Source organism: Gorilla gorilla, chromosome X, assembly GCF_029281585.2.
Source record: "Gorilla gorilla gorilla isolate KB3781 chromosome X, NHGRI_mGorGor1-v2.1_pri, whole genome shotgun sequence".
Taxonomy (NCBI): Eukaryota; Metazoa; Chordata; class Mammalia; order Primates; family Hominidae; genus Gorilla; species Gorilla gorilla.
Window position 1 is genome coordinate 123,023,955 of NC_073247.2, and position 26,739 is coordinate 123,050,693.

Consider the following 26,739-nt stretch of genomic DNA (forward strand, 5'->3'; position numbering starts at 1 on the left):
TCAATATACTGAATATGAACTTTATTGTGATTTGGTTTATGTAAGGCAGTGTAGTGAAGGCACTGCAGAAGTTAAACAGACTGGAAAACATGGTAAAAAATGAGCGAGCTAAAAATGAATGCTTGCTGGACTAGGCTAAGTACTACAACTATGTTTCTTTTTCATCATTGCAGAAGCGTTGAAATATTGTTGAAGGTGGGGGTTTGGGGTGGAATTAGGGAAGGCTTCATGGAGGAGGTGGCATTTATACTGGGTCTTGAAGGAGGGGCAGAAAGTTGATAGGTTAAGATGGAGGGAAGTACATTTCATAATGACTGACTCTAGAGAAAATTCTGTAGAAGTACTGAAAAATGAGAGGGCAAACAAACACCCCCAGCGAGTGAAGCATCCCAACTGAGAGAAAAGTCTGAGGAGTCTGGGCTGGGACCAAAGTCTCAAGTCCCCAGATGGGGTCTTCAGTACAAATGATATTAGGAGGCACAGGACAATGGGCTTGTTTGTAAACCTAGCAGCAGCGAGAGGTTTCACATTGCAGTCAGGGGCCCCAAACTGGCTGTAATACGTCTGGATGAATTCTCTCATCTTTTAGGTGTGTGTGGTACTTACTTATCTTTCCTCTTGCCCACTGACTGCCTGAATGGTAGTTCGTGCGCGCCCATGTGCGCGTGTGTGAGTGTAGGTGTGTGTGGATGGGTGGGGGACCGAGGCTTTGTCTCCCACTGCAGCTTCTTCCACTTTTCCGTCTTGTGGCACACAGCAGGCTTCCATTGAGCTGAAGCTCAGGCCCTTCTCACTGTCTAGGACTCATTGAACTCCAGCTCTTGATTAAGCACCTAGGAAGCTTCCTCAACATGAAGGTAAAATTTACTGTCGGGGGTGACTTGGGTTAGGGCAGGACTACACTTTCCGGAGGTGGTGATGGTGGTGAGTGGTGGTGGTGGTGAGTGGTGGTGGTGGTGGTGGTCGTGGTTGGTGGTAGTGGCAGTGGTGGCTGTAAGGGTTGGGGACTTATAGCCGGCTCTGGCTGCTGGGTGAAATGCTGCTGGGAAGTCTATAGTGTTCAGTCAGGAGCTAGGATGTCAGGCTAGACCAGCTTGGCCTTGATCAGCCCCCCTCCTTCCTCAACATGCCCTACAGGGGAGATATATCAAACAACTGAAAACATCAAAGACATCTGTAGGGTGTCCAGCCTCTTGTTATTGTCCTGCTTGAATCTCACCCCCGGAAGCCCCAGAGATCCTTTCTTGGCAAATGTGTATGATGTCTAGATAGGACTGTTGCCTCCCCATGTCCAGCTGCTGGAGGTATATAGGTTATGTAGCTACAGATGCTACTTGGATTGGGAGGTATGGGGAATTTATCAGAAGAGAGGAAGAGTTAATTATTGTGAATCTCATTCTTTCTAAAGATTGTGAATCTTAACTAAGACCTGGCACCTGACGGAAAATAAAAGGGTGGCAAGCTTTGCCAGGATTCTCTGGGATTGGAGATTTAGAGCTCAGTGAGATCATCGCTGGAAATAACCTTGAAACTGATGTGGCCTTGCTTGACTTTGGCAGTTGGACCACCCTTCTTACGCAGGTACAGAGACTTCAGATCACGGCAGTCGCTGGGGTCAGCATCCAGAGTAACCTGCCCCAAGAACTGATCACAGAATTTTCGGCTGTTCCAGACCTGGAAAGACAAACGAAGGGAGTGAAGATGAGCAGCCCTCAGTGAGATTAGCCTTTGCCCAGTGACATCCAGATCTAATGCTGAGCTTCAAAAGATTTGTTTTAAAACCAAGAGACTATTTTGTCCTTTCCTGATAGCCCATCAGTTGAGGGGAGGATACCTCAAAAAATATACATGAAAAGCCAGAAAACAGAATCTCCAGGTCGTTCTTGACCTGTGGGATGGTTACCTAAAGGCTGCTGGTCAGGAGTATTAAGTCAGAAAAACTGCCAGACTGCAGTGATTCATCCTGACCTAGCCATGTGAGGGTCCTCTGAACTGGCATAAGCTTTCCTCCATGGGATTTTATGATACGTGTGTTAACATGTGTACTGGTGAGCATGTGGGCTTTTGCCCACAATTAAATAAATGGAAGAGAGGAGATTTAGGATGGATGGTAATAAGGAAGTCAGTGTCCATGCTTGATGAGAAGAGTTTTTGAGTATAAAACAAACCAAAAAATATGATAATTCTTGCTCTGCATCCTAAACATATATAAGGTACTTGGGATCATCTAGTATCTGGTACAAAGTACGAGCCTTTCTGGCGACCCCTGTACACACTCTTACCTGTACTATAATAGGAATGTCAGTGGTCCTTCTGTAGAAAATGGCCTGGGTGTCAAAAATGGCATGAACTGTATTCTTCTGGACAGGAGAACGGACTTCCTCCTTTCCACATTTGATGACCAAATATGGGTTTACAGCTGGAACAAAGTGACATATGTTTTTAACACAGCAATTAAAGTTCCTTTTCTAGATAGACAAGAAGGTATCTCGCTAAGCCAATTCCGGGACTTTCAGCATAGCACTCGAGCACCAGAATGACTGAGATTCAACACTTTTATTCCCACTTCCCTTTCCTTTTCCATATTTTATATAGGAATATGAAAATGAATCTAATGTAGGCCTTGCCTGAAGTTGACATCCCATCCTCTGCCATGGTTGCCATCCATTCCCAACTTCTCTAGACAAAATATCACTGGAGAAAATCATTTGTGATCATGTTTTCTAACTTATGTGCTATAAATGCAACTGAATTTTGCTTTCCCAGACATTCCTGCCATTCTTACTTTCATTGGCATACTTCTTCTCCAGGTCCTCAGCACTGTGAACAGTGATCTGAGTAACTACTTTCGGGTAGCCACGAGCCAGATTCCAGCAGGACATTTTGGGCATGTCTAGAGTCAGTTCCCTAGAACATCAAAAATAAAATATTGTCATCATATGATAAATATCCTTTGATGAAATAAGCCCGCCAAAGCAGACATCATTGCTGAAAAGCATGAGACATTGTGTGACTTAGCCCATTCCTCCTCAGATATGTCTTATATATATTTTAAGCATGCTTTCCTTTCTCCTTTCTTTAAGGGCCAGGAGATAAAGATCAAAGTAGGCAGGGCTGGGACAAAAAGGTGGCTTTGGTGATCCAGCACACAGAACATAATAGAAGAGCAGGGAGGAGTGCCACCTACTTAAGAAAAGAGGCCATCAGCCAGAAAACAGAAGACAAAATTGATGTGGAAGAACTTAGACTATAGTCCTGTTCCTCTTTAAGGGTAGCTCAGAGCTCTGAAGTTCAGACCTTCACTGGGGAATTTTCCCCAACCACCCTTTGAGAAATATTTTTACCACCATGATTTCAGTGAATCAAGTCTGATTTAAACAAGTTGTCCCATTGAATGTCTGAAGAGGGGAGACGGGTGAAGGGGTTTAGGATTGGAAGTAAAGCAAAGAACAGGGGTTTGAGGGCTTGCGAAGGAAACTGAACCTGAGCTGGACAGGCACTTCAGAGAAGATTCTCAGGAGAAACTCGCTGGTGCGACCATGCTGGAACATGGTTGGGACAAGCACATAGTTGCCCTTCTTCAGGTACTTGCTCAGAAACACTGTGCGGGTGTCAATATAGGTGGAAGTCCCAGCACGCTCCTGGATGTAGAGGTGGTGGAGGCGGAATTTGCGGTTCATCTCCACCTGGAAATGAAATAGCGTAAAATATTCAATTCCACTCAAATCATGGTTTTTGTATCCTCTGTCTTCTTTATCCCTAGGCCTTCCATTCTTCCCCTACCGTTAAATTATCCTAATTTTTACTCTGTTTGCCTTCATTCTCTCTGCCCCAAATGCCCATTTTTACCTTGAAGAGCTCAAAGCCAATGATGTAATTGTCAGGTCTTCCCATTCGGCGGTAAGTGCGCAGGTCCTTCTGCTGCAGTGACATAATGACCTTGTGCCCATCCTCAGGCACAGTGAAGATGTACTAAGGGAAAGAGGCCACCACAGAGGTGAGTTAGCATTCCCATTTCAGATGAACCAGCTTAAATTTCAGGGAATAAAGCTTGTCATTGGGAAGCAGAGCCTTGAGTTATTTTCTGGGCTTTCATATTTATCAGACAACAAGGTCTTGGATAATTCACTGACTTGCTAAGTGTAGACCATTAACACTTGTTTCTTTCTATGTCATTCAGCATGTGTTGAAGGACAACTTTATTCTTAGCCTTTGATGCCAAAGAGGATATGCTTTATTCTAATAAGTTCTTGGTAAATTATTGTATTATTATTGTTATTATTATCCATTTGTATTTAAATGCCATATATAGAAAAAGTTTGGAATCCATAAAAACAGAAAGGTTTTTATTTGACTCAACCTGACACTACAGCATCACCCTGGGCTAGCCTCCTATTGCCAGACAGACATATGGCTTGTGGAAGGGCTCCTTGGAGAATTGATGTTTTGCTACTGCCACTTTAAGGAAGCTACAAGCCTGTGTCAGAGACTTTCCAAACATTATCTGGGGAATCACGGTGCTATTAGGAGATAAAACTAAAAGGCATCAGATTTTTCTCTCTGTCTCTGTCTCCATTCCTCTCTCCCTTTAGAAGGAAACATAAAACAGCTACTCAGGAGGCTAAGGCAGAAGGATCCCTTGAGCCCAGGAATTCAAGGGTGCAGTGAACTGTGATCATGCCACTGCACTCCAGCCTGGGCAACAAACTGAGACCCCATCTCTAAAATGAAGGAAAGAAGGAAGGAAGGAAGGAGGGAGGGAAGGAAGGAAGGAAGAAAAGACGGGAGGGAGGGAGGAATTAAAAACAGATTCTGAACTAAGGCCCCTAAGTTCAATCCTGTACATACATATAGAGTGAAGCCATTTTCCCAGCTTAGTATATGTGCCTAATACTTGAAACATTTCCAGAGTTGTAAATGGAGGTGAGGTGGTGTGTGTGGGGGGAGATAGGATATTTCTTTAGGAACAATTAAGATGGGAAGGGTGGAAGAGCAGTATAAGTTAGGTGAATCAGCCCACTAGTCTCAATATTCTCCTAAATGCCTGACCAATGAGATCCGTGGAAAGAAAAGACGCACCCATGGGCAGTGAGGCAGCAATATAGTCAGAATTCTTGTTTTCTATGAGTTAGCTCATCAGCACATTTTGAGATGAAACCATCCAGGTTATTATAGATTCAGCCTTTAGATGTTTGGATTTTTTACTCTGGAGTGTGCGTGGACTTGACCCTGTTATGTCACCTGGAATAGCACTGTAATGGGAGATGGATGGGACAGAGTCGTTGACAGGGCAATGATTCAAATCCTGGGAAAAATGACCTGGATCTAGATGATAAAATAGAGGCATAATAATGGGGTTCAAAAGAGTCATCTGCATTAGAAAGAGGAAGAATATAGTAAATGTGCACCCTAGAGAACAGCTGGGCAGTAAAGAGAAATGAGGAAGAATTGAGAGAGCATCTCAAAGCAGATCTTCTCTCTCCAATGTGGGACCATCACAAGGAAGCAGGGATTGTCAAAGAGCCATACCAGACAATATGGCCAGAAGAGAGGCAGCCAGAGGAGGTGATTCAGATTTGATACTGCTGCCAAAGTCTGTCTCTGCAAAAAGACATAGTCTGCTGTGTTTTACAAGCACCTGAGACAATCCGTAGGGATCCTGGTTGATGAATATTACACAATAGCTGCAAAAGGAAGACTTGATGCTAAAGAAATACTCCAGAGATGACCAAAGCAAGATCTGAGTTCCTATTGATTGGATAACTTTGAGGCAAATAAAGTAATTGACTCAAACCTGGGGATTCTGCAGGAAGGTATCACGGTTGTTATAGCAGCCTCCTGAGCGGTTCATCAGGGGATCATCATCCACAGTCCAGCATCCCAACACCGATTCCAGCTCCTTTCGGCCAAAAATAGGGTTGTTCACATTGCGGCAGACATTCAGTGTGTGAAAGTTGCGGCAAAAGTCCTCCAAGCTCATCCTGAATGGAAGGAGCACAGGAAAAAAATAAAGATGGTATTTAATACTTAACACTGTAGTTCCATGTAGAAGCCCCAATTCCCTTAGTGCAGAAACCCCTCCTCACCAAAACTCTCCATCATCAGACATAACAAGCCCCAGGTTCTTGCGATCTGCTGCAGTCAGTTGCTGCCACTCTTCAGAACTGAAAGTAAATAGAAAAAAAAAAAGATAAACCATTATGTTTGCCATCGACTTCTTGTAGTAAGCAGGATGCCAGAGAAACAGAGTGCATGAGGATCAGTCCTGCTTTATTTCATCTGCGGCTGGGTCACAGACCCCGTGCCTGACGAAAGCCCACAGATGTCACTGAGCATTGACAGCACACTAGCAGTCTGGAGGGATGGGTCTGGGAGAACTACAGGGCTTTGGAGATGTAGCTGTGAAAGTGGAATGCAACTCACATTTCACTCCAGGGGCCACTCCATTCCTGTCTTCCCAAGGGGTTTCTCAGGCGAACCATATACAGCTTCTCAGCACTGAAGACTTCCACAAGTCTCTCTCCAAGACGAATTTTGCGAATATCAGTCATGGTATAGGTATGGCCCTTCAGCAGACCCCAGTCAGTTTCAACTTCTTGCTCCTCCTGATTGGGAGACTGAGAGCAAAGAAAGATATATAAAGGCACAGGAATTGGGAGACCCAATCCTGACTCCTCTTCTTCATTAATTGGCTTAACCCAGTAGGATTGAAGCTAGTTCTCACACAGATGGAAATTTCATCCTGACACCCAACTTGAAACAAAAGCAGTAGAGGAAAATAAATAAAGAATGTAATATAACAACTCAAACAAGTCAGATTCAAACTATCCACTGTAGGACATTAATATGAACTGCCATAAAATTTGATGGGGCAGATTCATTTATTGAGCAAGCAGCCATAACCTCAAGATCTAGAAGCAGAGACAAGAGGAATAATTTAGCAGAGGCTACTGACACCAGCCTGGATGCTGCATTGGTTCCATGTGGAATGACTGGTACAAAAGGATAAAAAACTAAAGCACCTCAGCTTCCACACCAGGGCAAAATGTGTATTTTAGCTTTCCAAGTCCCATTAATAGTTTTTCATGGGTCTTCGGGTTAAGGGCGAATTTCCCTACCAAATTTTGTAGTCTCTTCTGCCAGGAATGAGTATACAGTGGTTGTTTTTCATGAGTACAAACCTCAATGGAACAGCAGATCAGACCACCTTTGGTAAATGTTTTGTACAGTTCTCCGAATAGCTTGTACTTCTCCTCAACAAGCTCAGTGTATCTTCCTTTCTGCATGTCAACAGTTTCAGCCAATGTGCCCGTGAAGTCCACAATAATATCAGTGATGGTCAAACCATCCAGGGCCTCATAACAGCCTAGCAGCCTGAGGGCAAGTATGCAAGGTTATCTTTGTAAAATTGTTTTTCCAGGTCAAGAACATCATAATCTAAAGAATCAGAACATCCCCTGCCTAGACTTTACCAGATGGCTTTTCTCTAGGTATGAAATGAGAGATGTTTTGAAATTATATTCAGAAATTTCTAGGCTTAGGCTATGTTGATCAAGGACAGTCTATGCAGAAACTTCTTTCTATGGGGAGATATGAGATAAAGAAAAAATGAAGTGATAATGCCATGTGATCTGCAGATAGCAGGAGGAAAGGGTACCTGGGAGCAGGTAAGAGTTTAAATGGAAACAAGAACCTCTGATTTCTCTCTCATCTAAGATTTCTGAGAGCCAGGCCCAAGTGCAAAGCAATGCCTTGGTTCTGACTGACATCTTACCCAACTTAAACTCCAGGGTTGGGCTGGGAGAGAATGAGCTCCCAAAGATAAATGTGGCTTTCCTTTCCTCATGTACCCTGATAGCAGACTAGTCAATCCCCTCCTTACTTTGCATAAGCTTTTTCCAGCAGAGCATTCCAAAACTCATTCATGGAGGTGGAGAAAGAGAAGACCAGATCTCCGTTAATGGTGGGCAACAAGTCATCAATCACCACTTCAGTCCATTCTCCAAAATGCCAGAAACGAAAGCGAAATATCCCAGCGTATTTATCTGTTTTTTGAGGGTCCCATTCCTGTTCCTTATGGTTGGGAATTGTCTAGAAATGCAAGAACATTTAATCAAGTGTTATTCACCAGACCACATCCAGAAACTGAGATTACAGTTTACTCCTGGCAAATCTACAGGGCAACAGGAAGCATGCCACATACACCTGGTTTGAGTCTGGATTGGAAATTCCTAGATATGGCATTTTGCCCACAACTTCTGCTTCCTCAGTTCAGTTTTGCTGAGGATGATATCACCATGCCTGTCTAAATGCACACAGGAGTACACAGTGTGGCTGGGACAACCAGTTAGTGGTTAAATGCTTTCCACAAATAATCTATAAACTAGATGTTGAGAAGCGGACTATATAAACATTCATGATTGCCTGTTTAAAATGCAAGGCATTCTAAAGAGCAAAACCAATCAAAATCAAGGCCCATTGTAGTTTGCTTTTTAAATATCTATTCTAGAGATTTTATATCAATTATATTAAATATGGATTTCATTTGCATTTTGAATAAAATCATGTTTAGGAATTTTTTTGTATAACAGCTACACATTAATATTCTAAAATTATTTTTTGAGGAAAGTGTTTTAACTTTGTCCCAAGTCAAGTTAACACTTTATTGCCTTGACCTCTACCTGAATGCTAAAGGAATTTTTGTACTATTAATAATTTATTAGAACTTTTCAAGTCCTACTTCTGTATTTCTCACCTTTTCTGTTATTAATATGTATTAGTGACTTCCTGGCTTCTACTGACTTTATACCCCAGTAGGTACAGATAACATAATATGCAGAGATACTGAGTCAATGCACGGCAAATGATAACCAAAGATCAGTGAGCATATATGACAAAGCAAGTAGAGTAAAATGTTAATGGTAGAATCTAGGTGGGTATATGAGTGTTCACTATAAAATTATTTCAAATTTTCTGTGTTTGCAAAACTTCTTATAGTGAAATGGAGGGAAGTCGCCTAGTTAATATCTCTGCTTTCAAGAAATACAACAATCTAAGAAAGTTATGCGCTGATTTTTTCCTAAAGTTATTAAAGAAGACAAGAAAGTGGAAACTGAATGAGGTCCCACAGGACGGATAATACCTTTGTCCAATGAGACTCCTGAACAGCCAAACAGGAAAATGCAGAAACCATTGGCTTGTGCCCCAGTCTCCCTTGGGTCAGCTGGTGGTTGCTAATGTTGCCCACAACCAGATGGGGGTCATCACAGATGTCCTATGAATACAATAATTGGTTATATGAGAGTCTGGGAAGAGTTTCGCAAGAGTCACTGTGAGCTGAACTAGGCAGGACAGGCTTCATAGAGGAGATAAGGTTAGGGTTGAAAAATAAGTAGGATTTCCATAGATGGGATGAAGGGAAGGCTGAGGGGATTATAAGGAAAACCAAAAAACAGTTGATCATCTAGCCCCATGTTTGGAAGTGGCAGGAGAAATGAAAGGAGAGGGTGTGATGAGATTGGGTGCCATGCGGTGGTGAGGGCTCTTAGACATAGCTATCATTGGGGTTTGGGAGAGTTTTCACCACAGCAGTGAACTTTCCAAAAAAATAATAACTAGGAATTAGTACAATATATTCTGATCCTATTTTGCCAGGATGAGATTTTCTGAAGCACCTGTGCTTGGAAGGGAGGTTGTATTAAAGAGACAAGGTCTAATGAAGGTTAACATTAATTCATCTCCTTCTCTAGGAAAATCAGTTAGGAGACCTTATAGGAAGCCCTTTTCTAACATAAAGCAAAAGCAACAGTGGTCTCCATAGCAACCAGATTTTTCTACATTTGTGGATGAATATAGATGACAGCAGCATTAATAGCAAGTGGTAATAAACCACTCACAGGAACACTTCAACTGACACTCTTCCCAGTGAAGGTCCTGAGGGGATCTGGGCAGAGCGGGGGCAGTATTTGTTTGGAATGTATGTGTGTATCTTCCCCCCAACATATTAACTGTGCCTTTCCCACTGGGAGTAGGAAAATGATACCTAAATGATACAATTATAACACAAAGTGATAGGGCACAGTAGAGTCATTTTCAAAGCATAATTCATGTCTAAAGGAAGAATCCCCATAATTCTCCTGATCATAGTCAGAATAGGATTCATAGTGTTGTTAACATTGGAGTTGACTAGAATTAGGCAGTTGGATAAGAGAGGGGTACGGTGGCATAACAGGTAGAGAGAAAGGCATGGGCAAAGGCATTGCGGCATACATGACACTGCATAGTTGAAGACATAATTGGGTGACTCAGAGTATCAGCATTTGAAGAGTTCAAAGGCAGGAAATACCAATGCATTCTTGACTAGATGGAGAAAGCTTCACGAGGAGGCCATTGGCCGGTACCTTGACATTCTGCTTATGCAGCAGAAATAAATCCTTGTCTCAAATGGAATCTAGACATATATCCTTTTAAAAAGTATTAGAGATAGCTATATTTTTCTGGTCCTCAAACCTCTTTTTTTAATGGTCGTAATTCTCCTTGACGAAGGGTCTGTTCTACAGAATGAAACATTCCATATATTCTTTAAAAGCCAAAATAACTCTGGAAAGAAATAGGCAGGCATTCTGGGCAAAGACAAGTCCAAGCTGGAGATTAATTGGGCATCCCTCTGCCAAAAGGAGATGGCTAGATAGGTTGTCAGCTTTGGATTCTCAGGTCTTTTTTTTTTAGATGCATGCCTGGTAGTTCACAACTACTTTTTGTTTTAGGAGAATTTTCTATCTTAAAAAATATTTTTTATGGGCTGCAAACTGCCTTTGTTTTCACTTGTTGAACATAGAGCAGGTATGTTGGGTAAGTCAAACCCTGATGTTCTTTTTCTTCTCATTGTTTTTTGCCTTTTCTAAAATGAAACTAAGCACAGCTTTTCCTCCCCAGGTCAGGTGTTTTCATTTTATCTGGAGCAAGATGTCAAAGTATAAAATAATTTCTGGCCAGGTGTGGTGGCTCTCGCCTGTAATCCCAGCACTTTGGGAGGCCAAGGCAGGTGGATCACCTGAGGTCAGAAGTTCAAGACCAGCCTGGTCAACATGGTGAAACCCCATCTCTTCTAAATATACAAAAATTAGCCAGGCGTGGTGGCAGGTGCCTGTAATCCCAGCTACGCAGGAGGCTGAGGCAGGAGAATCGCTTGAACCCGGGAGGCAGAGGTTGCTGTGAGCCGAGATCACACCGTTGCGCTCCAGCCTGGGCAACAAGAGAGAAACTTCGTTCCAAAAAAAAAAAAATAATGATTTCTTTGACCTAGATAATACATATCATAGTTTCCTAACATGGAAAAACAATAAAGTGAACACTGATATATGAAAAAGTGTGCTTTTAGATTAATAAGGCAAATTATTTGCTAGTTTTATGTAGAGTTATTAGTGGATGGAGATACATTATGGTGTCTTGAATTTCCATAAAATTTTCATTTCACAGTAGGTATCTAGGCTTAGCCAACACTTTTGGCATGTCAACTTCTATTGAAGACATAAAGGGTCACATAAGTGAGCAAAAATACATATAAACAGAATTCAAATTGAGGAATGGGGTAATTATTCTCTTGTTGACCCAAGATGGATATGATTATTATATATTATATGTGTGTCTATGTATATACATGTATGTACATATAATATATATATTAAAAGCTGTGTGAAATTCATGAGAGAATGTAAATTTGGGACCCCCCCCCCCACAACATTCCATTTCCTCTTATAAACTGGCCCATTCTCCAGTTATACTTTACCCCTCTTCATACATGATGGCTATTTAACAATAGATTTAAAACATGACAAGTTAACAGTCATAGAATGTCAAAACTGGAATGAATTTTGGAGACTATCTAGTAAAGCCTATTTTTCACATGAGGAAGCAAGCTCAGAGAGGGGCAATAACTTGCTACTCTGATCATCTAGCTAGTCAGCAGGAGACCTAGGCCTAAAGTTTTTTATTTTTCAGAACCACATATGGCTAGAGAAAGAAGCTGAAGACCTCAGTCATCCATCCCTGTGCCTTTAGGCTCAACAATGGCCACCACATAAAGGATGATATTGTGCAACTCCTCAGGGACAGAGATGCTACTACCTCTTTCAGTCATTCATCCCAGTGTTTTATGCCTCTGCTTAAAACCTACCTAAACACTCTTCACTCTTTTGGGAAACTTACTTACCTCTTAGCTTTTGGTTCCAGGATAAATATCACTAATAGGCGTTAGTCTGCTCAATTAAATTCAATAAATATGAATCAATCTCTTACTATATGTAAGCATCGTGATATGAAATACGGGAAATAAATCCTTTAATAAGCACTATCTTCTGCCTCTTTAAGGAAGTGAGGCATTAAAAGACTAGAAAGTAGCCAAGGATTTAGAAAGGGTAAAGGGTAATAAGCCAATGCAAATCTAGCAGCCAAACAGACTATTTGGTGACAAATTCGAAAACAACAAAATGACTGTTTGTTGACTTCTCCCCTAATTTTGGACACACCAGATATATTCCTGTTGGGGTTAAGGATGTAAGACTTGAGAAATTCTTCTGTAACTCAAAGCTGAGATGCAGAGTGCAGATGGGACATTTCAGCTTGAGCTGTGCTGGAGTGGTAGGAATGGGGTTGGAGGAGAGGTCACAGCACACATATTCACAACATTTGGGTGGCTTAGGAGCAAGGAGGGATGCTGAGTCCCTAATGGCTCCCAGCTGTGCTGGCACAGTTGAAGTGATCATTTTGTCACGGCAAAATGATTTCTTAGGAAGAAACACACAACTAGGAAGTTGAGTACCAAGAGTAAAGCTGAGATGGTCCCCGCATGACCCCACTTCTGAGCCAAAACCTTCCATTAAGCAAAGCAGCTTCTCTAGGAAGTGTGTTCTCTTAGCTTAGTCTTAAGGGACTTCTCATTGTCCTTACTTCATCCTCCTTCCCAGAGACCTCTGAGTGGGAGGGGGCATACAGTTACAAGTCCTGTAGCCCTGCACAAGGCACTCTATGCGACTCCCTTTGCACCTACCACATCCAAATTCAGCATTTTTTTTACACAGGTGAAATTTACTGACAATAAACATGGAGGTCCAGGGTAAACCACAGGAACCTCAGTAAAATGAAAAGCTGCCCAGAAAACCAGCAGCCAGAATAGTGGAAACACTTTCAAAAGTGCTACGTGCAATCTAGCAGTAGTGAGGGGGTAGGGGTGTGGACACCTACAAGTGAGGTCAGGCCTGCAGTAGGTATATTATGAATAAGTCCAGGGTCTAAATAGTCCCAGAAAGCTCAGGGGCTAATTTGCACAGAACTGCTATTCAGGAACTGAGGGTTTTGTGAGCTAGTCCAAGTAGTCGTTATCTTACTTAGAAAATTGAACCATCCCCCAGATGGAGCATTTATAGGTGGACTTAGGCTCAGGGACTAATGTTGCACCAGCCTCTCAAGAAGTCCACTTTTCCTACTGGGGAGTTTCAATTCTGCATGAAGATTTTGTTATCAATAAAATGGTATCTTCCTTCCTAACCTATCCAAGGAAAGCTCAATATGGAGAATAGAATAGGATCCTAGGCCCAACCTCCACTTCCAAACTGGGCCACCAAATCACTGTGTAATCATTTTCTCACTTTAACCTTCAGGATTCTGCTAGGAGACTCAAGGCACAGATCCCGAACTGCTTTTTTGGGAAGAATTTATATATCTATGCAACGGAATACTGTTCAGCAATAAGATGGAATAAACTGATACATGCTACAACATGGATGACTCTTGAGAACATTATGCTAAGAAAAAGAAGCCAGTTACTTTTATGATTCCATTTTAAGTGAAATGTACAGAATAGGCAGTTCTGGATAGAAACCAAAAGTACATTAGTGGTTGGCTGCAGCAGGGGTGGGGGTAGGGTAGAGGGATTACTCCCTTCAAATGTGTGCAAGGGATCTTATTGAAGTGATGCAGCTCTTCTACAACTGGGTTGTGGTAATGTTTGCACAACTTTAAATTTACTAAAAATCATTGCTTTGTATACTTAAAACAGGTGAGTTTCACAATATATAAATTGCACTTCGATAAAGCTGTTAAAGTTTGTTAATGCATAATTTAAAATAAATAGGACAGTTGGAGAAAAGACTATGGGCCTATTCAACTCTCTTCAATTGTGTAAACAGTGGAAAACACTTAGGACTACTCACATGGGGTGATATAGTCTCTGGGAAGAAAAGGAAATTCTTGAGCAGACTAGGCCAAAACTACTATACCGAGGTGTTGCATTCAGCTGGTGGTTGGAAATTTCTATTAGCACAGAGAGAAAAGTGTTTCTTTCCTTACGGTTCCCTCATATGCTATCTGTCACCCAAGCCTGTATATTCTGCTTCTAATGTCTTCCCTTATCTGCCTTTCCCTTCCATTCCTACTACCATAATTTTAATCCAGAGCCTCATCACCCTCCCACTCTCAACCAGACAATGTAGTAAAATGGCCCCAGGGGAATGTATTCTCGAGGGGAAGACTAGGCAATGGCAATGGTAGCGAAGGCTGAACTTAAAACTTGACAGGAGAGCTGACAGATCTTGTGCAGGTGCCCTTTTTTCCTCCACAGCTGACAGTGCAAATTCCCATGAGGCTTTACTCCTTTTTAGTCAGGGATTAGATGTGTCTGATTTTAAGACACTATTGTAGGTAGATATGAGTCAGTAAGGAAAAACGACAGAGGTGAGTAGGAGGGGAGAGTGGCTGGAGGGAGCTGGAGAAGAGATTTTCTGTGGGAATTTGGCAGGCAGATTTCAGCCTAAAAATCCTACCGGCAGTCTTATGATCACACTGTAACTCAGTATAAGTTAGACCTTATAATTTATGAAGACTATATATGTTGAGCTCCAGGAGAATAGAAAAGTCCAGGAGCACACGGTCTCAGGCAATATACCTGTGTATTCAGATAGCTAGGACAACAGCTGAGGCCAATAGACGGCTGGAGAAATTAAGAAGAACTTTCCTCTGGAGGGTATGGGCAGATGATCTGGCATTGAACAATTGCAAAACATTCATAATTCTTGTCATCTGAAGAGGATCCTTAAAACACAGCAAAGAAGTGGCAAGTGGGAGGAGGGGAACTCAATCCTGCCCAAGAATGGGGCGGCGGGGGGTCGGGGGGGGGCGCCAAGGCGGCGAGGGGCGGAGCTTGACTGGAGTCAGTTTGTTAAACTATCAGTGGTGTTTGCAGGCATGGAGGCTTATGAAGGCAAAAGCCTTCAACACGAGAAAGGAAAAAGACAGAAAATATCAGGTTAATCGTGTTGCTTCCATTTTGGAGACTTCAGAAAATAGCCCCAGTTAAGTGTGCAGCTACATGGCATGCCAAGGGACAAGATGTCTGTAAGTTTCGCTGCAAACCAGGATCTCAACCTTGCCAATGAGGTGGGGGAGGCCAACGACTCATCTGACCTTCCTGAGCCAATTCAGAGAGGCCCAGCTCTGTCTCTCAGCTTTCCTGATGGGAGGCCAGAGAACTTTGACGTGGTTCTTGACCACAGGCTTGGCCTCCACTTTGGCTGGGAAGGAATCCACAGCTTTTCGAGGAGGCTCAGATGGTGGTCCAGAACCTTGTTTTTTTCTCCTGCTCCCCACAAGAGGCCCCTTCTCCAACCATTCCAATCTATGGTAACCTCCCCTTCTTCAAAAATTCTACATGATTTACTGTCCATATGACTGAAAATAGCATTTCATACATCCAACATTCATTTCTTTTTTAACTATTTGATAGCCCAATATCCATCTCCCCAACTAGAATGGGAGTGCCTCACCACAGGCCATGTCTGTGTCTTGCACCAAGGCTGGCATAGAGTAAGTGTTCAGTAAATATTTCTCTAGTGACCCTCCCTTTGGGCTTAATAAGACTAAGCAAACACCATGCTCTCAAATGGGAGAGTGTGGAACAATTAATGGAAGTGTGGCATCAACACAGTGAAGAGGAATGTGAGAACTGACTGGAGGGAAGCTACCTATTTTGGTGAAAACAGGGGACACAAACAACTAACTCTATCTCCCTGATATGACAGCATGATAGAGTGAAAACTTACGCAGGCTTTGCAGTCAAACGTGGATGCAAATCCGAGCTTGTTAGCAGTCTGACCCTGAGCAAATACTTACCTTCTCTTAAAGACACAGTTTCTTTTTATATAAAGATATATAATGGGCATGTATCTACTGCTATTTTTTAAACTAGGAAAACAGAATTGATTCAAAGTAACTTTTAACATGCCTACTTTGCTAAGCCATGGTAAATAAGGGTGAAGTAAAATAATGTATAGAAAACTTCAAACACAGTATCTGGCCCATAGTACACATGTCATGACTGTTGATTCTTTTTCCTACCCATCCCCACTGTTCAGCCTCTCTCTCTGATTTTCTCTCACTTTAGAAGGGGTATTGTTTGCCTTAGAGGCAAAATGCTGTGGTTGCTAAGACTTTTTCCTTCCCTGCTAATCCATCTAGGATTCAATCCACAGAATTTGGAGGATGAAGGCAAAGGACAATGGACTGAGCCAAGATAGAGGGGGAAGGATGTGTCTAAAGACAGCCAGTACACGAAACACTGTCTGCTTGGTGCACTTCTGGGGAATGGCTTCATGTTGGCTTGCAATTTTACTGCCCACCGGATCTCCTCCCACCTCCTCCACCTCACCCCTATCAATCATCCCTTTTCTCTTCTGTGTCTTCAACCTCTTCTTCTTTATCATCTACTTCTTAGCCTATAAATATGTTCAAGTCTGTCCTATTTCAGAAAGACACCTACCCAATACACCTCTCTTAATTTCCTGCTTCCTTTTTAGCTACTTTTGCCCTATTGACATCTTTTCCTTCATATCCAAGCATCAGAAAAGAGGGATGCCCCTTATTTATCACCATCCATTCATAAGAGTGGCTCCCAGACAACGTATCTCTATTTTTCTCCATGTATTTTTGCAAATAAAAAAAAAAAGCCTGTCTGCATACCAAAGTATTGGTTAGTGAATTCTGCTCATTTCCTAGATTTTTCTTGCAGGTCAGCTAAGTGATCCACTGGAATGTCAATAACTGCAGACACAGAAAGGCAGGAGGAGTGTAATTTTCCTTCAGACAGAGCGAACTTCTCCCAGTCTCATACTTTCAATGGTTGTCATTCTTTATAGGCAAAAACTAAGAGATGTCCTTTGAGTTGCATAGTAAACAAGTCTTGATGTAACCAGTGTATCTTGACACCACATGGTAGCAACGTGCATAAACAGAAGTAGCTCTTGGCAGAACTCCATTTAGGAATTTAAGCTGTGGAAATTGCAACTAAAAGTGATAGTTGGTAAAAGGGTTACTTGAAGGAGGCAAACATTGAGATGATGCCTGAGATGGTTCCATAATAGTACACAGAAAGGAACCTCATTAAATAGGACCTGAATGTCTTCAGGATATTATGAAGTTCCAAGAACTTGCATTTCACAACATCCTTCTGTGGTCTATATACCTCATCACCTACATTGAGAAGGAGTTTAGGTACAATATCCTTCTATCCAGTTATACCCTTTAGATATAGCAAGGTTGCAATTTATTCTCCAGACTCCATCATCCTATTGTTTTATACATTGAGCTCCTGCTCATGTAGGACTAGTGAAAGGGTTCTGAAACTTGCTTTAGAGACACAACATACAGATGATGCACAGAGAACCACAACAACTATTAATAGTTACTACTAATAGGTGGTGAAAGACCTACAATTCTACTTGAAGCCCACTTGTCCAGTTGTGGGATGATACAGGTGACAGTGTCCATAGAGCAGCAAAGAAGCCTTCTTGCCCCCATGAAAAATTCATCTTCTCCCTTTAAAATTTGTCTCATTTATGCTCACTTTATAAGGAGTTTTTCTCCTCACTGGTCTGAAATTACATTTAAATTGTTATGACAGGTAACTCAGTAAAGAGGCAAGAGCATAGTTGCTTTTTGTGTTACCATATTTACTCAAATGAACTTCCAAGAGAAAATAAGGTTGGCATATCTCTCTGTTTTTTGTACAGAAATATTCATAGCATCTTTATGTGTAACAGTAAAAAATACTAGAACCAACCCCAATGCCCTTTAGTGGGTGACTAGATGAACAAATTTTGGCATATCCTTATAATAAATTACTACTCACCAGTAAAAACAAAACAACTATTGATACACAGAACACCTTGAATGGATCTTGGATTAATTTGCTTAAGGTTAAATAGCTAATCTCAAAAAGGTACAGTGTATTTTTTTGTTGTTTTCTCTAAGTAAATCTGTCAAAATTTGACTAAAATTCAGGACTCCAAGCTAGAGCCAGGAGCACAGATCCATGGAACTTTCATTGTAAAGTTTTCTTTATGTGAGGTGATGAATACGTTAATTTACTTGACTGTGGTAATTATTTCACAATGTATATGTTTATCAAAACATCACATTGAACACCATAACATACACAATTTTTATTTGTTAATTATATTTCAATAAAGCTGAAACAGAAAGAAAGGAAGGAAGGAAGGAAGGTTAACTTCTAAATTGGTCTACACAGTAGGCTTTGTAAGTGAAACAGTGGATCAAGTAGAAGTATGATGAAGGAGGTCAAGGAGACAGAATGTGTAAAATAGAAAGTTACCTGGGGACGTTTCCACACCACCTTTCCAGGAAGCAGTCGGTTGTAGAAAAGAGAATCATTCTCAGGCAGAAATGTTGGATCACAGAAAAGTCTGCTGTCTTTGATGCATTCCTGCTTCAGTTCCTGGTATTTCTGGTTTTTGAAGAGCTTCAGAGGAGGACCCATAGTGTTGAACTATGCCTAGAATGAGGAAAATTGTTGTCTTTGAAGGAAGAATTTCTCAGGTCTTTTAAGGGTTACCTGAGATTAGACAAACAGCCGTCATCCCAGTGACTTCTTCCCAGAGCTAGGCACTTCTAGTTTGGCTTTAAAGGAAATGTCACCATTTTCAAAGAAAGAAGTGTCCACACTCCGCAACTAATTAGTATGGGGCCTTGGGTAAGGCACCTAACCATTTTGGGTCTCAGTTTCTTTATCTGTCAAATGGGGCAATATGGGCCTTAATCTTATTGGGGAAAAATCAATAATAAAAGTGAAGATTGTGAATTAAATGTGATTCATTATAATTTAAAGAGAAGTCTTCCATTTACACCAGCAGGGAGTAGTTCAAGGCAGAGAACAACTTGAAGATAAGGGAAAAATCACTTTACTATAGTCAGAATAATTTGGTGCCCTGGAGAGTCACACACTTTGTGCATGAGGGGAAAAGCAGCCTCTTTCCATTCCAGCAAGTCTTTTTACACAATTTCTTCCGTCTTGTCATTTAAAGAGCTTTGCGTTTTTTATTATTGGCCAGGAAGACTACTGCAAGAAACAGCTCAGCAGATGGCCTCCAAAGACGAGGAAAGATAGAAAGATTGTATGGTCTTTCTTCTTAAAAGTCTAATGTATAATCCTTTGCCTGTGATAAAAGGCAGACTCTGAAATTCAATTACACTAAGTTGGTGGGCTATAGATTGTTATCCCATGGCAATACACTCTTGCTTTCTTTTCTTTTAAAAAAAAAAAGGAGGAAAAACAAAAACCTTACATGGCTAAACAGAGAATTCATATAGTGGCTCTTCAAGCAATGTCTATCAGAGTGCCCCACACTCAAGTGCTCTTAACAACTGGTTTTTAGGAAGATAATTTGAAAGGCAAATTTGATTTTCAATAGCTTTGGGGTGATAATAGGGTTTTCAGTGCTTTTTCTTGATTCACAAAGATTTGTAATGATTTTAATGATCCTCTCCTGGCATTCAACAGTAAATAAGAATGAGATTGTGAAATTTACATGGTGTCAACTATTTCAAAATGTATTTTAGAAATAACTAAAGTCTATATTCTATAATCACAGGAGGGTTGAAACAAAAAAACCTGACTAAGCTTCAGAATGTCTGCTAAAAAATAAGAAGAATACGTTAGCACTTTAAGGAGTATCTGTGTGGTATATCTGTGAGGCAGTCGCTGTTTTATAAAAAGTGAAATATTGATCAGACCTCTCTACTAGTTCATTTTATATCCTTTCAGTATCACATTGAAATGCCTCACTGGTAAAGAAGTTTCCCCATTTGAAAACCATAACAATTTTTAATTTAAATGTTTGCAATGTTATTACAATATTATTTGCAATGTATGTACAACAAACTTACCCTTTCTCTGAATCCAAGGAATAAGAAGCTGAGAATAACCGCATTTTTTTCATAGCCTTATTTATTGGCAATTGCTTTTAAAATTGAGAGCTGTGGGGACACTGCAAAATACTGATGTCCCTTTTTTCATCAGATTTGTCTGCTCACGTGTTTTAAATATTAAAGTGTACTTCATTGTATTTGAAAGCATGGATGGTATCAGTAATAATTTTTAGTTATGCAGCATCAGAGCCAACCTGAATGTTTGCCCAGACTCCTTTCTGGAGGCTGTTACAAATGGATCCCAATTTTCTTGTGTGCTCAAACTTACAACAAACACTACTGCGCCTCTTGCTTTCCCTAGAAGGTTTGGTGAATTGCCAGAGCCTGGGGACTGTAAATGTGGAATAGCCTGGGGCAATTAGAATATTTAGTTTGCCAGAACCTCCTAGTCCCTGGACATTCTGGATAAATGAGTATTTCCTGTTCTGCCTTCAAAGGTCTTTCTTACTACTCGGTCAAATGGCAAGGCAGGCAAGATCCTGCAAAAGGAATCCCTGTTATAAAGAGGGCCTGTGTACAGACAGAAGTAGCACCAATTGAAAGGAAAATCAGGTTTGATTTTTAGAGCCCATGTGATCCCAATAGACTCTTTCAGAGGCAGAATGTACAGCTCACATGGATAGATTACAGCTTGACGGAACATCTTTTGGGTCACGGTGCCTGTGTTCTGGGGACACACAGTAAATAAAGAAGAGCAGACTATGAGCCTGAACTTCCACTACAGTACAACTGTAGTCCCAAGTCCTCTCGGACTCGGAGAGTAGAAGTGACCTTCATGCGGAGGTTGCAGTGAGCCGAGATCATGCCATTGCACTCCAGCCTGGGCAACAGAGCGAGACTCCGTCTCAAAAAAAAAAAAAAAAAAAGTGACCTGCATTTCTGACTAGGCAACAGAACTGTGATCCATTTGCTCTGTGACCTTGTTCTCTTTGTGCCTCAATTTTTTGATCAGGAAAGTGAGGTTATCTACCCTGCCCCTCTTACACCATGGGTGTACCTAATGAGATGGTTGGTGTAAGAAGAATTTTGAATACATAGAAAGTGATCCATAAATGCAAAATATACACTGAAGCCCTCTCATTGCCTAGCATTGAGCTGGGCACACAAATATTGTTCAGAAAATGTTTGTTGAACAGATAAATGTCTTATGTGGAGAATTAATGATTGCATAGCAATTTCTTGTTTGAAATGTGCATTTTACATTTTAGTTCAGGTTCTCATCATAGCAGTCATGTTTAATGAGATTATCTGTGCCCTTCATTTTGTATCTGCAGAAATGGCGGCTCAGAGAAGCAGTAGCTAGAAAATGGCAGAGTTAACTCAAATCCAGGTTCTGTGCAATGCCAGATTTAGTGTGCAGCTTTCCATCACACCACACTGCTTCTTTTGGTCACTGCCTTCTTAGAGAAAGGATTTTTTAGTTCAAATGAGGAAATCCTCCAAAGCAAACATGATACTCGACTTTGAGGCATTCTGCCTAGAATTTATTGCCATGGTAGATATTGAAAAGGTTCTTTATTTTCAGGGTTTGATGTTCATGGGAGAATCTGAACCCTTTACATCGTCGGGTTCATCATTTAAACATCAGAAAACTTTTGGAAACCCAGAAATTTGTAAGTTGAGTTTGTCATAAACAACTTACTCTGTTGGAACGGATGAGTGCAGAGAAGGCAACACTACCTCCTTTCTGTTCTATTGCACCCGATGGCGATGGGGAAGGGAGAGCCCTTACGTTAAAGATCACATATTAGGAAAGTCGGTAGACAAGATAAAAGTTAGGGCTTTGAGTATAAACCCAGGGATTTGAATATAAACCAAGGAGAGCCTCTAGCTAACAAAGGCAATGTGGACATTTGAGAAGAGGGACTCTGTGGCCTGAGGGCTAGTGGAATGAGCGGTTGGGTGAGGCAGAGTGTGGGGCTTAGCATTGAGGTAATGGTCTTAGGCAATATTATTTTAATTCAGATCCACCACTTTGAGAAAGAATATGAGGACAACCGTGTCTGCCAAGGCAAAGGATAGGAGTGGGCCCAGAGTGCAGAAAGTTGAGAATTGCCAGGGAAGTTGAGGGAGACTGCCACGTAGAATACAAGGCTGCAGTTTAAAGAGGGAGGTATTTTTTTTCTACTCGCTGGACTGGAAAGCTTGAGGAAGCTAGGCAAGTCGTGAAAGCAAAATCTCTTGCTTCTTAACCTGCGGGTTAGCCTTAGAGCAAAAAGCATATTTTGCTCTAAAAAAATCTGATAAAATACATCCTGTCTGTGGTTCACAAGCCGCTTTGGATTTAGGTGAGTGGGAGAGAACATGAGGGAACTTAATGGGGAGAGGGAGAGAGGGCATGGCTGAAGCATTGTTCCTGCCTAGTTTCTCCTTTTCCTCAGTTTACTCCTGTTCTGTACTTGGAGCAAAAATCAAGATAAAATCAATAAAAGTTTGCAGACAAATTGAATACAGAAGACCCAATTCTGCCCTGGCATGAAGTAGGCACCACTTTTACCCACAATCCACATCCCTTATCCCCACACCTGGGGGTGGTATGGTGAGAGAAAAGGGACTTGGATAGGAAAAAGTAATACAAATTCAGCATCCACATGGTATACAGAGAATAGTGCTTTTCATAGGTACACAGGCAGAGTCATAGCTTACATATATGGGCACGCATTTAACCACAGGACTTATGTATGGCTGTTCAGATTCAAACTTCTAACCAGATATTCTGGGTCTAAAAAGGACCACAGAGATCTCTGATCCAGCCCACTGTCTTATATAGGATGTACCTACTGGCCCAGAGAGAAGAGTCTGTTCAAAGCCATTCAAAGGAAAAAAAAAGAGGACACAATTTTAATTCCATTGCTCAATAACTCTATCAAAAAATAAAAAGCAATTCAAAATGATAAAAGGAACACAGGTGGTTACAAGATCCAGAAAAAAATCCAAAATATCACCATTTAGTATACATAATATCTCAGTCCCTCAGTTTCCGCATAGCACAATAGGAATGTGTTAGCTTCCCTGTCTACTTCAGAGTGTTATTGGGAGAATGTAATGAAATTATGTATGTGAACATACTCTTTATTGTTAAAGATAAGGCTAAAGCAGGGCAGTAGTATTAGGAAGCACTTGTTTTAACAAGTTAAATTTCTTTTCTGTCTTTAGGGGAAACTAATGAAATTTGATCATGTGCTTTAAATAAGACATGCACCAACATTTAAAAGACTAATATAAAATTGCCCCTCCACCATTCTCTACACCTCCCTATTTCACCCCTCCTTTTTTGGCTGACTTGCCCTTTTGGCCGAATAAGCTCATCCTATATGTCTACTTTTCCAGCCTTTCAAGAATCAAATTCTGATTTTATAGAATGTTATGTTGGAAAGACTCTTAGAAATCACTTAGTACAACTTCTTTCTTTTGTTGTAAGGTAAAGGCACTTGCCCAGGGTTATGTAGTTAGTGACAGAGCCCACACCAAAACTGGGACCTCCCAACGTTTTTTTTTTAACCACAATTTGTTGTAAGGTGGGGAGGAGGGCAAACATGCAGACACAATATGTCAAGCAAGACGTTGCTTTTAAAAATTCATTTTGTACTCTTCTCACAAGAATGCACTTAGAAGTTTTGTTTTTGAATTGCAAGCTGTCAGAAGGTGAGATGATTTCAAATCAAGGCTAATCAAAGAAACACTGTTTTGGGGTCACAAAGGGACTTTTTCTGCTTTTAATTTAGGAACTGAAAACTCCCAAGGATATGGAAAGCCTGCTTTTTAACCTATTCCTGACCATGTAAGTGTTTAGACTTTTTCCCTAGACTGCTAGGGAGTCTAAGGACAAATAAAGAATGCTATTTGAATACAAAGTATTCACACACACCCAGGCACACACGTGCACATAAGCATGCTCACACACACACACAAACTTCCAGAGGAATAAAAGAGTTAATTAGCAGTCCACAAAGAATTTTTTTGTTTATTACTTCAGACTGTAAAGTGTTCTTACTTTCACAATAAAGATTAGCAAATGAGGCATTAGCTGAATTTCAATACACCAATAATACAAACCAGGATGTTTTGTCCTGAAGCCAGAAGTAATTGTTAGGAGAGCAGAATTTGCTGAGTTTTCCTATGTGCTTTTCAGCAAACTTACAGTTCCAAATCCTCAGAACCAATTGTTTCCATTACAATGCACCGCTCCTTTTTCCCGTCCCCCACCCAAAGCCAGCTCTGATCAAGTGGTCCAGTGAAGACCCTAGAACAGTGTACTTGGCCTGGGAGTGGAGGATGGAGCCCCATCTTGAAATCAAAGTTTAAACCAAAGCTGGAATCAGAGGGGAACAAAGCCAGGTCAGAGGCTGAAAATGGAATAGCCAAGATCAACCTGTCACCAGGGCAGGAAGACCACTGGCTGTGCAGACAGGGAGTTAAGATAGACTTGGCCACCACTTCCTTCTGTACAACACTGCACAGCCTGCTCACCCTCCTACCAGAGTTCACAGGCCTTTTGCACACAGTGTGGCTCCAAGATTTTGCTCGCATTTCAATAATTTTCCCACAGCTGTGGGTCAGCAGAAGCTAGAAGGAGGCCCTCAAAGGAGCCACGCTTCTCCCCCTCAACACCATCCCCTGTGATTTTTCCTCACTTACCAGGTATTTTGGGTAGCAGAAGGCAAACACATACACATGCACGCGTGTGTGCACACACACACAAAACTGACCAGATATCCCCAGAAAAGTTTCATTGCCAGACAACCACAATCATCACCCCACACACCCCTCAAAATAACCAACCAAAAATTCCATTATTTTTGAAGTTCTCAAACTGCTATTAACGGGCACATATTTGATCCAGACAAGCCATAAAATATAGCTGTGGAGTTTGGTTAACTACAAAGTTGAAGTTTCTTCATCTTTCTTAGACGCTAAGTTATCCAGGAAATAAAACTCCAGGGTAAGTTTGCGAATTCCCTCTCTACTCACCTGAGTTATCCCAGGAGCCCTGCTGCTGTTGCTGCTGCTGCCGCTGCTGCTGCTGCTGCTGCTGCCGTTGCCGCTGCTGCTGTTAGCCAGGTAACCCCACTAAAAGCCTGTTCAGTCAGTGTGGCTGAACAAAGATTCTGGCTTTCTTAACCTGAAAACTATTTGGGCTGTACCAAGCTCTGCTCACAGGGGGAGGTGCCTCGCAGCAACTTCAGGAGGCTTTGCCCCGCCCAGCAGTCAGAAACTGATCCTGAGTCATGAGGAAAATGTGGAAAGTGCCTCTACCAGATGTGCAGACGGGATGCCCACTCCAGACCCACCCACCAGCAAACTGAAAAACTCAGGAAGCCACGTTTGAAAGCTCTTTCGGTTTCAAGGAGAAATAAGACTTTCAGCCAGGATTCTGATAGATTTCTTACTTTTCTGTCCCAGGGTTAATATCACAGACATGCACATTACTAGAGAGAGGACATGCAGAGAAAAACGGTGAAGTGTTGGCAAAGTTAATATGGGCTAGGCTGCAGACATGGCCCTGGTCAGACATGGCCCTGGTAGGCAGATCTGTGATAGTGATGAGGACTTCAGGAAGTGACTGGGAGTGAAAGAGCAGCTAATGGGGTGCAATGAAGAAAAGGTCACTTCGTGAAACAACAGGTAACATTTGGTCAAAGACAGATAGAAGGGAGTGTTAAGAGGAAAGTGAATAGAGTTTATTCCACAGCAGCTATAAGAACCCTAATTTCTAGCAACCAGGCTATGAAGATTCTGCACAGCTGTGTTAGGTGAAAGGCAAGAAAATAATTGTTTTTGCTCTGAAAGGCCAAGCAAGATCCCTATAAATACTGTACTGCATCACAGTCAAAGTCCTGGTCCCTTCAACCTGAGACATTCATTTGGACACAATTCCAGGAACATGATTCTCAAGTTGTTTTGTTTGTTTCATTTTCACAAACTGTAAAGATGCTCATCATCTCATTCCTCAGCTTTCCTGACCAGTGTACTGTTAACCCTTGAACCTGAAATTACTTCCTTCTACCCCTCCTCCTGCACCAACCCTCCTGCTGGCTAGTTGAAGATGTAGGAGATAAGGGGGGTTGGGGATAACAAGTGAGCAACATAGAGCTCAACAAGGACAGGAAGCATGTTTTCTCTCCACTCACTGGGCCCATACCAATGTTTTCATAAAACAGTTCTGAGCATTTCTATAACTCTGGTCTCTGAGATCTCCTTTTTGGCATTTCCCTACAACTCCCTCTGTACCTTCTATGCCAAGATGGAAATTGAGCTAGAGGTAGGGCACAAGGAAACAGGGGCCCAGGGCAATTAGGCCTCTAAATATTGGCAACCAAGTCAGCTAGACAGTGAGATAGTCCTCAAGCAAATATCCCTGGTATGGAATTTTGGTTTTAAAATCAACGGAGGATGTTTTGTCTGGGCTCATATTCTTTAGCCATCTTTTCCACCTTCATACTTGTAAATCTAGCAGGGAATCAC

At 41.5% G+C, this 26,739-nt stretch overlaps 1 protein-coding gene across 1 annotated transcript; it reads right to left on the reverse strand.

Annotated features, from left to right (window-relative positions):
* Nucleotides 1–25,367, reverse strand: CAPN6 (calpain 6). Its single transcript, XM_004064715.5, has 13 exons — nucleotides 25,246–25,367; nucleotides 18,662–18,841; nucleotides 9,143–9,274; nucleotides 7,883–8,091; nucleotides 7,182–7,374; nucleotides 6,424–6,617; nucleotides 6,087–6,164; nucleotides 5,795–5,981; nucleotides 3,850–3,972; nucleotides 3,484–3,686; nucleotides 2,786–2,907; nucleotides 2,283–2,419; nucleotides 1–1,674 (listed from the first exon to the last, which is right to left on the reverse strand). Exons 2-13 carry the CDS (start codon nucleotides 18,824–18,826, stop codon nucleotides 1,492–1,494), a joined length of 1,926 nt encoding a protein of 641 aa, XP_004064763.1. The 5' UTR covers nucleotides 18,827–18,841; nucleotides 25,246–25,367; the 3' UTR covers nucleotides 1–1,491.
* Nucleotides 25,368–26,739: the final 1,372 nt, after the last annotated feature.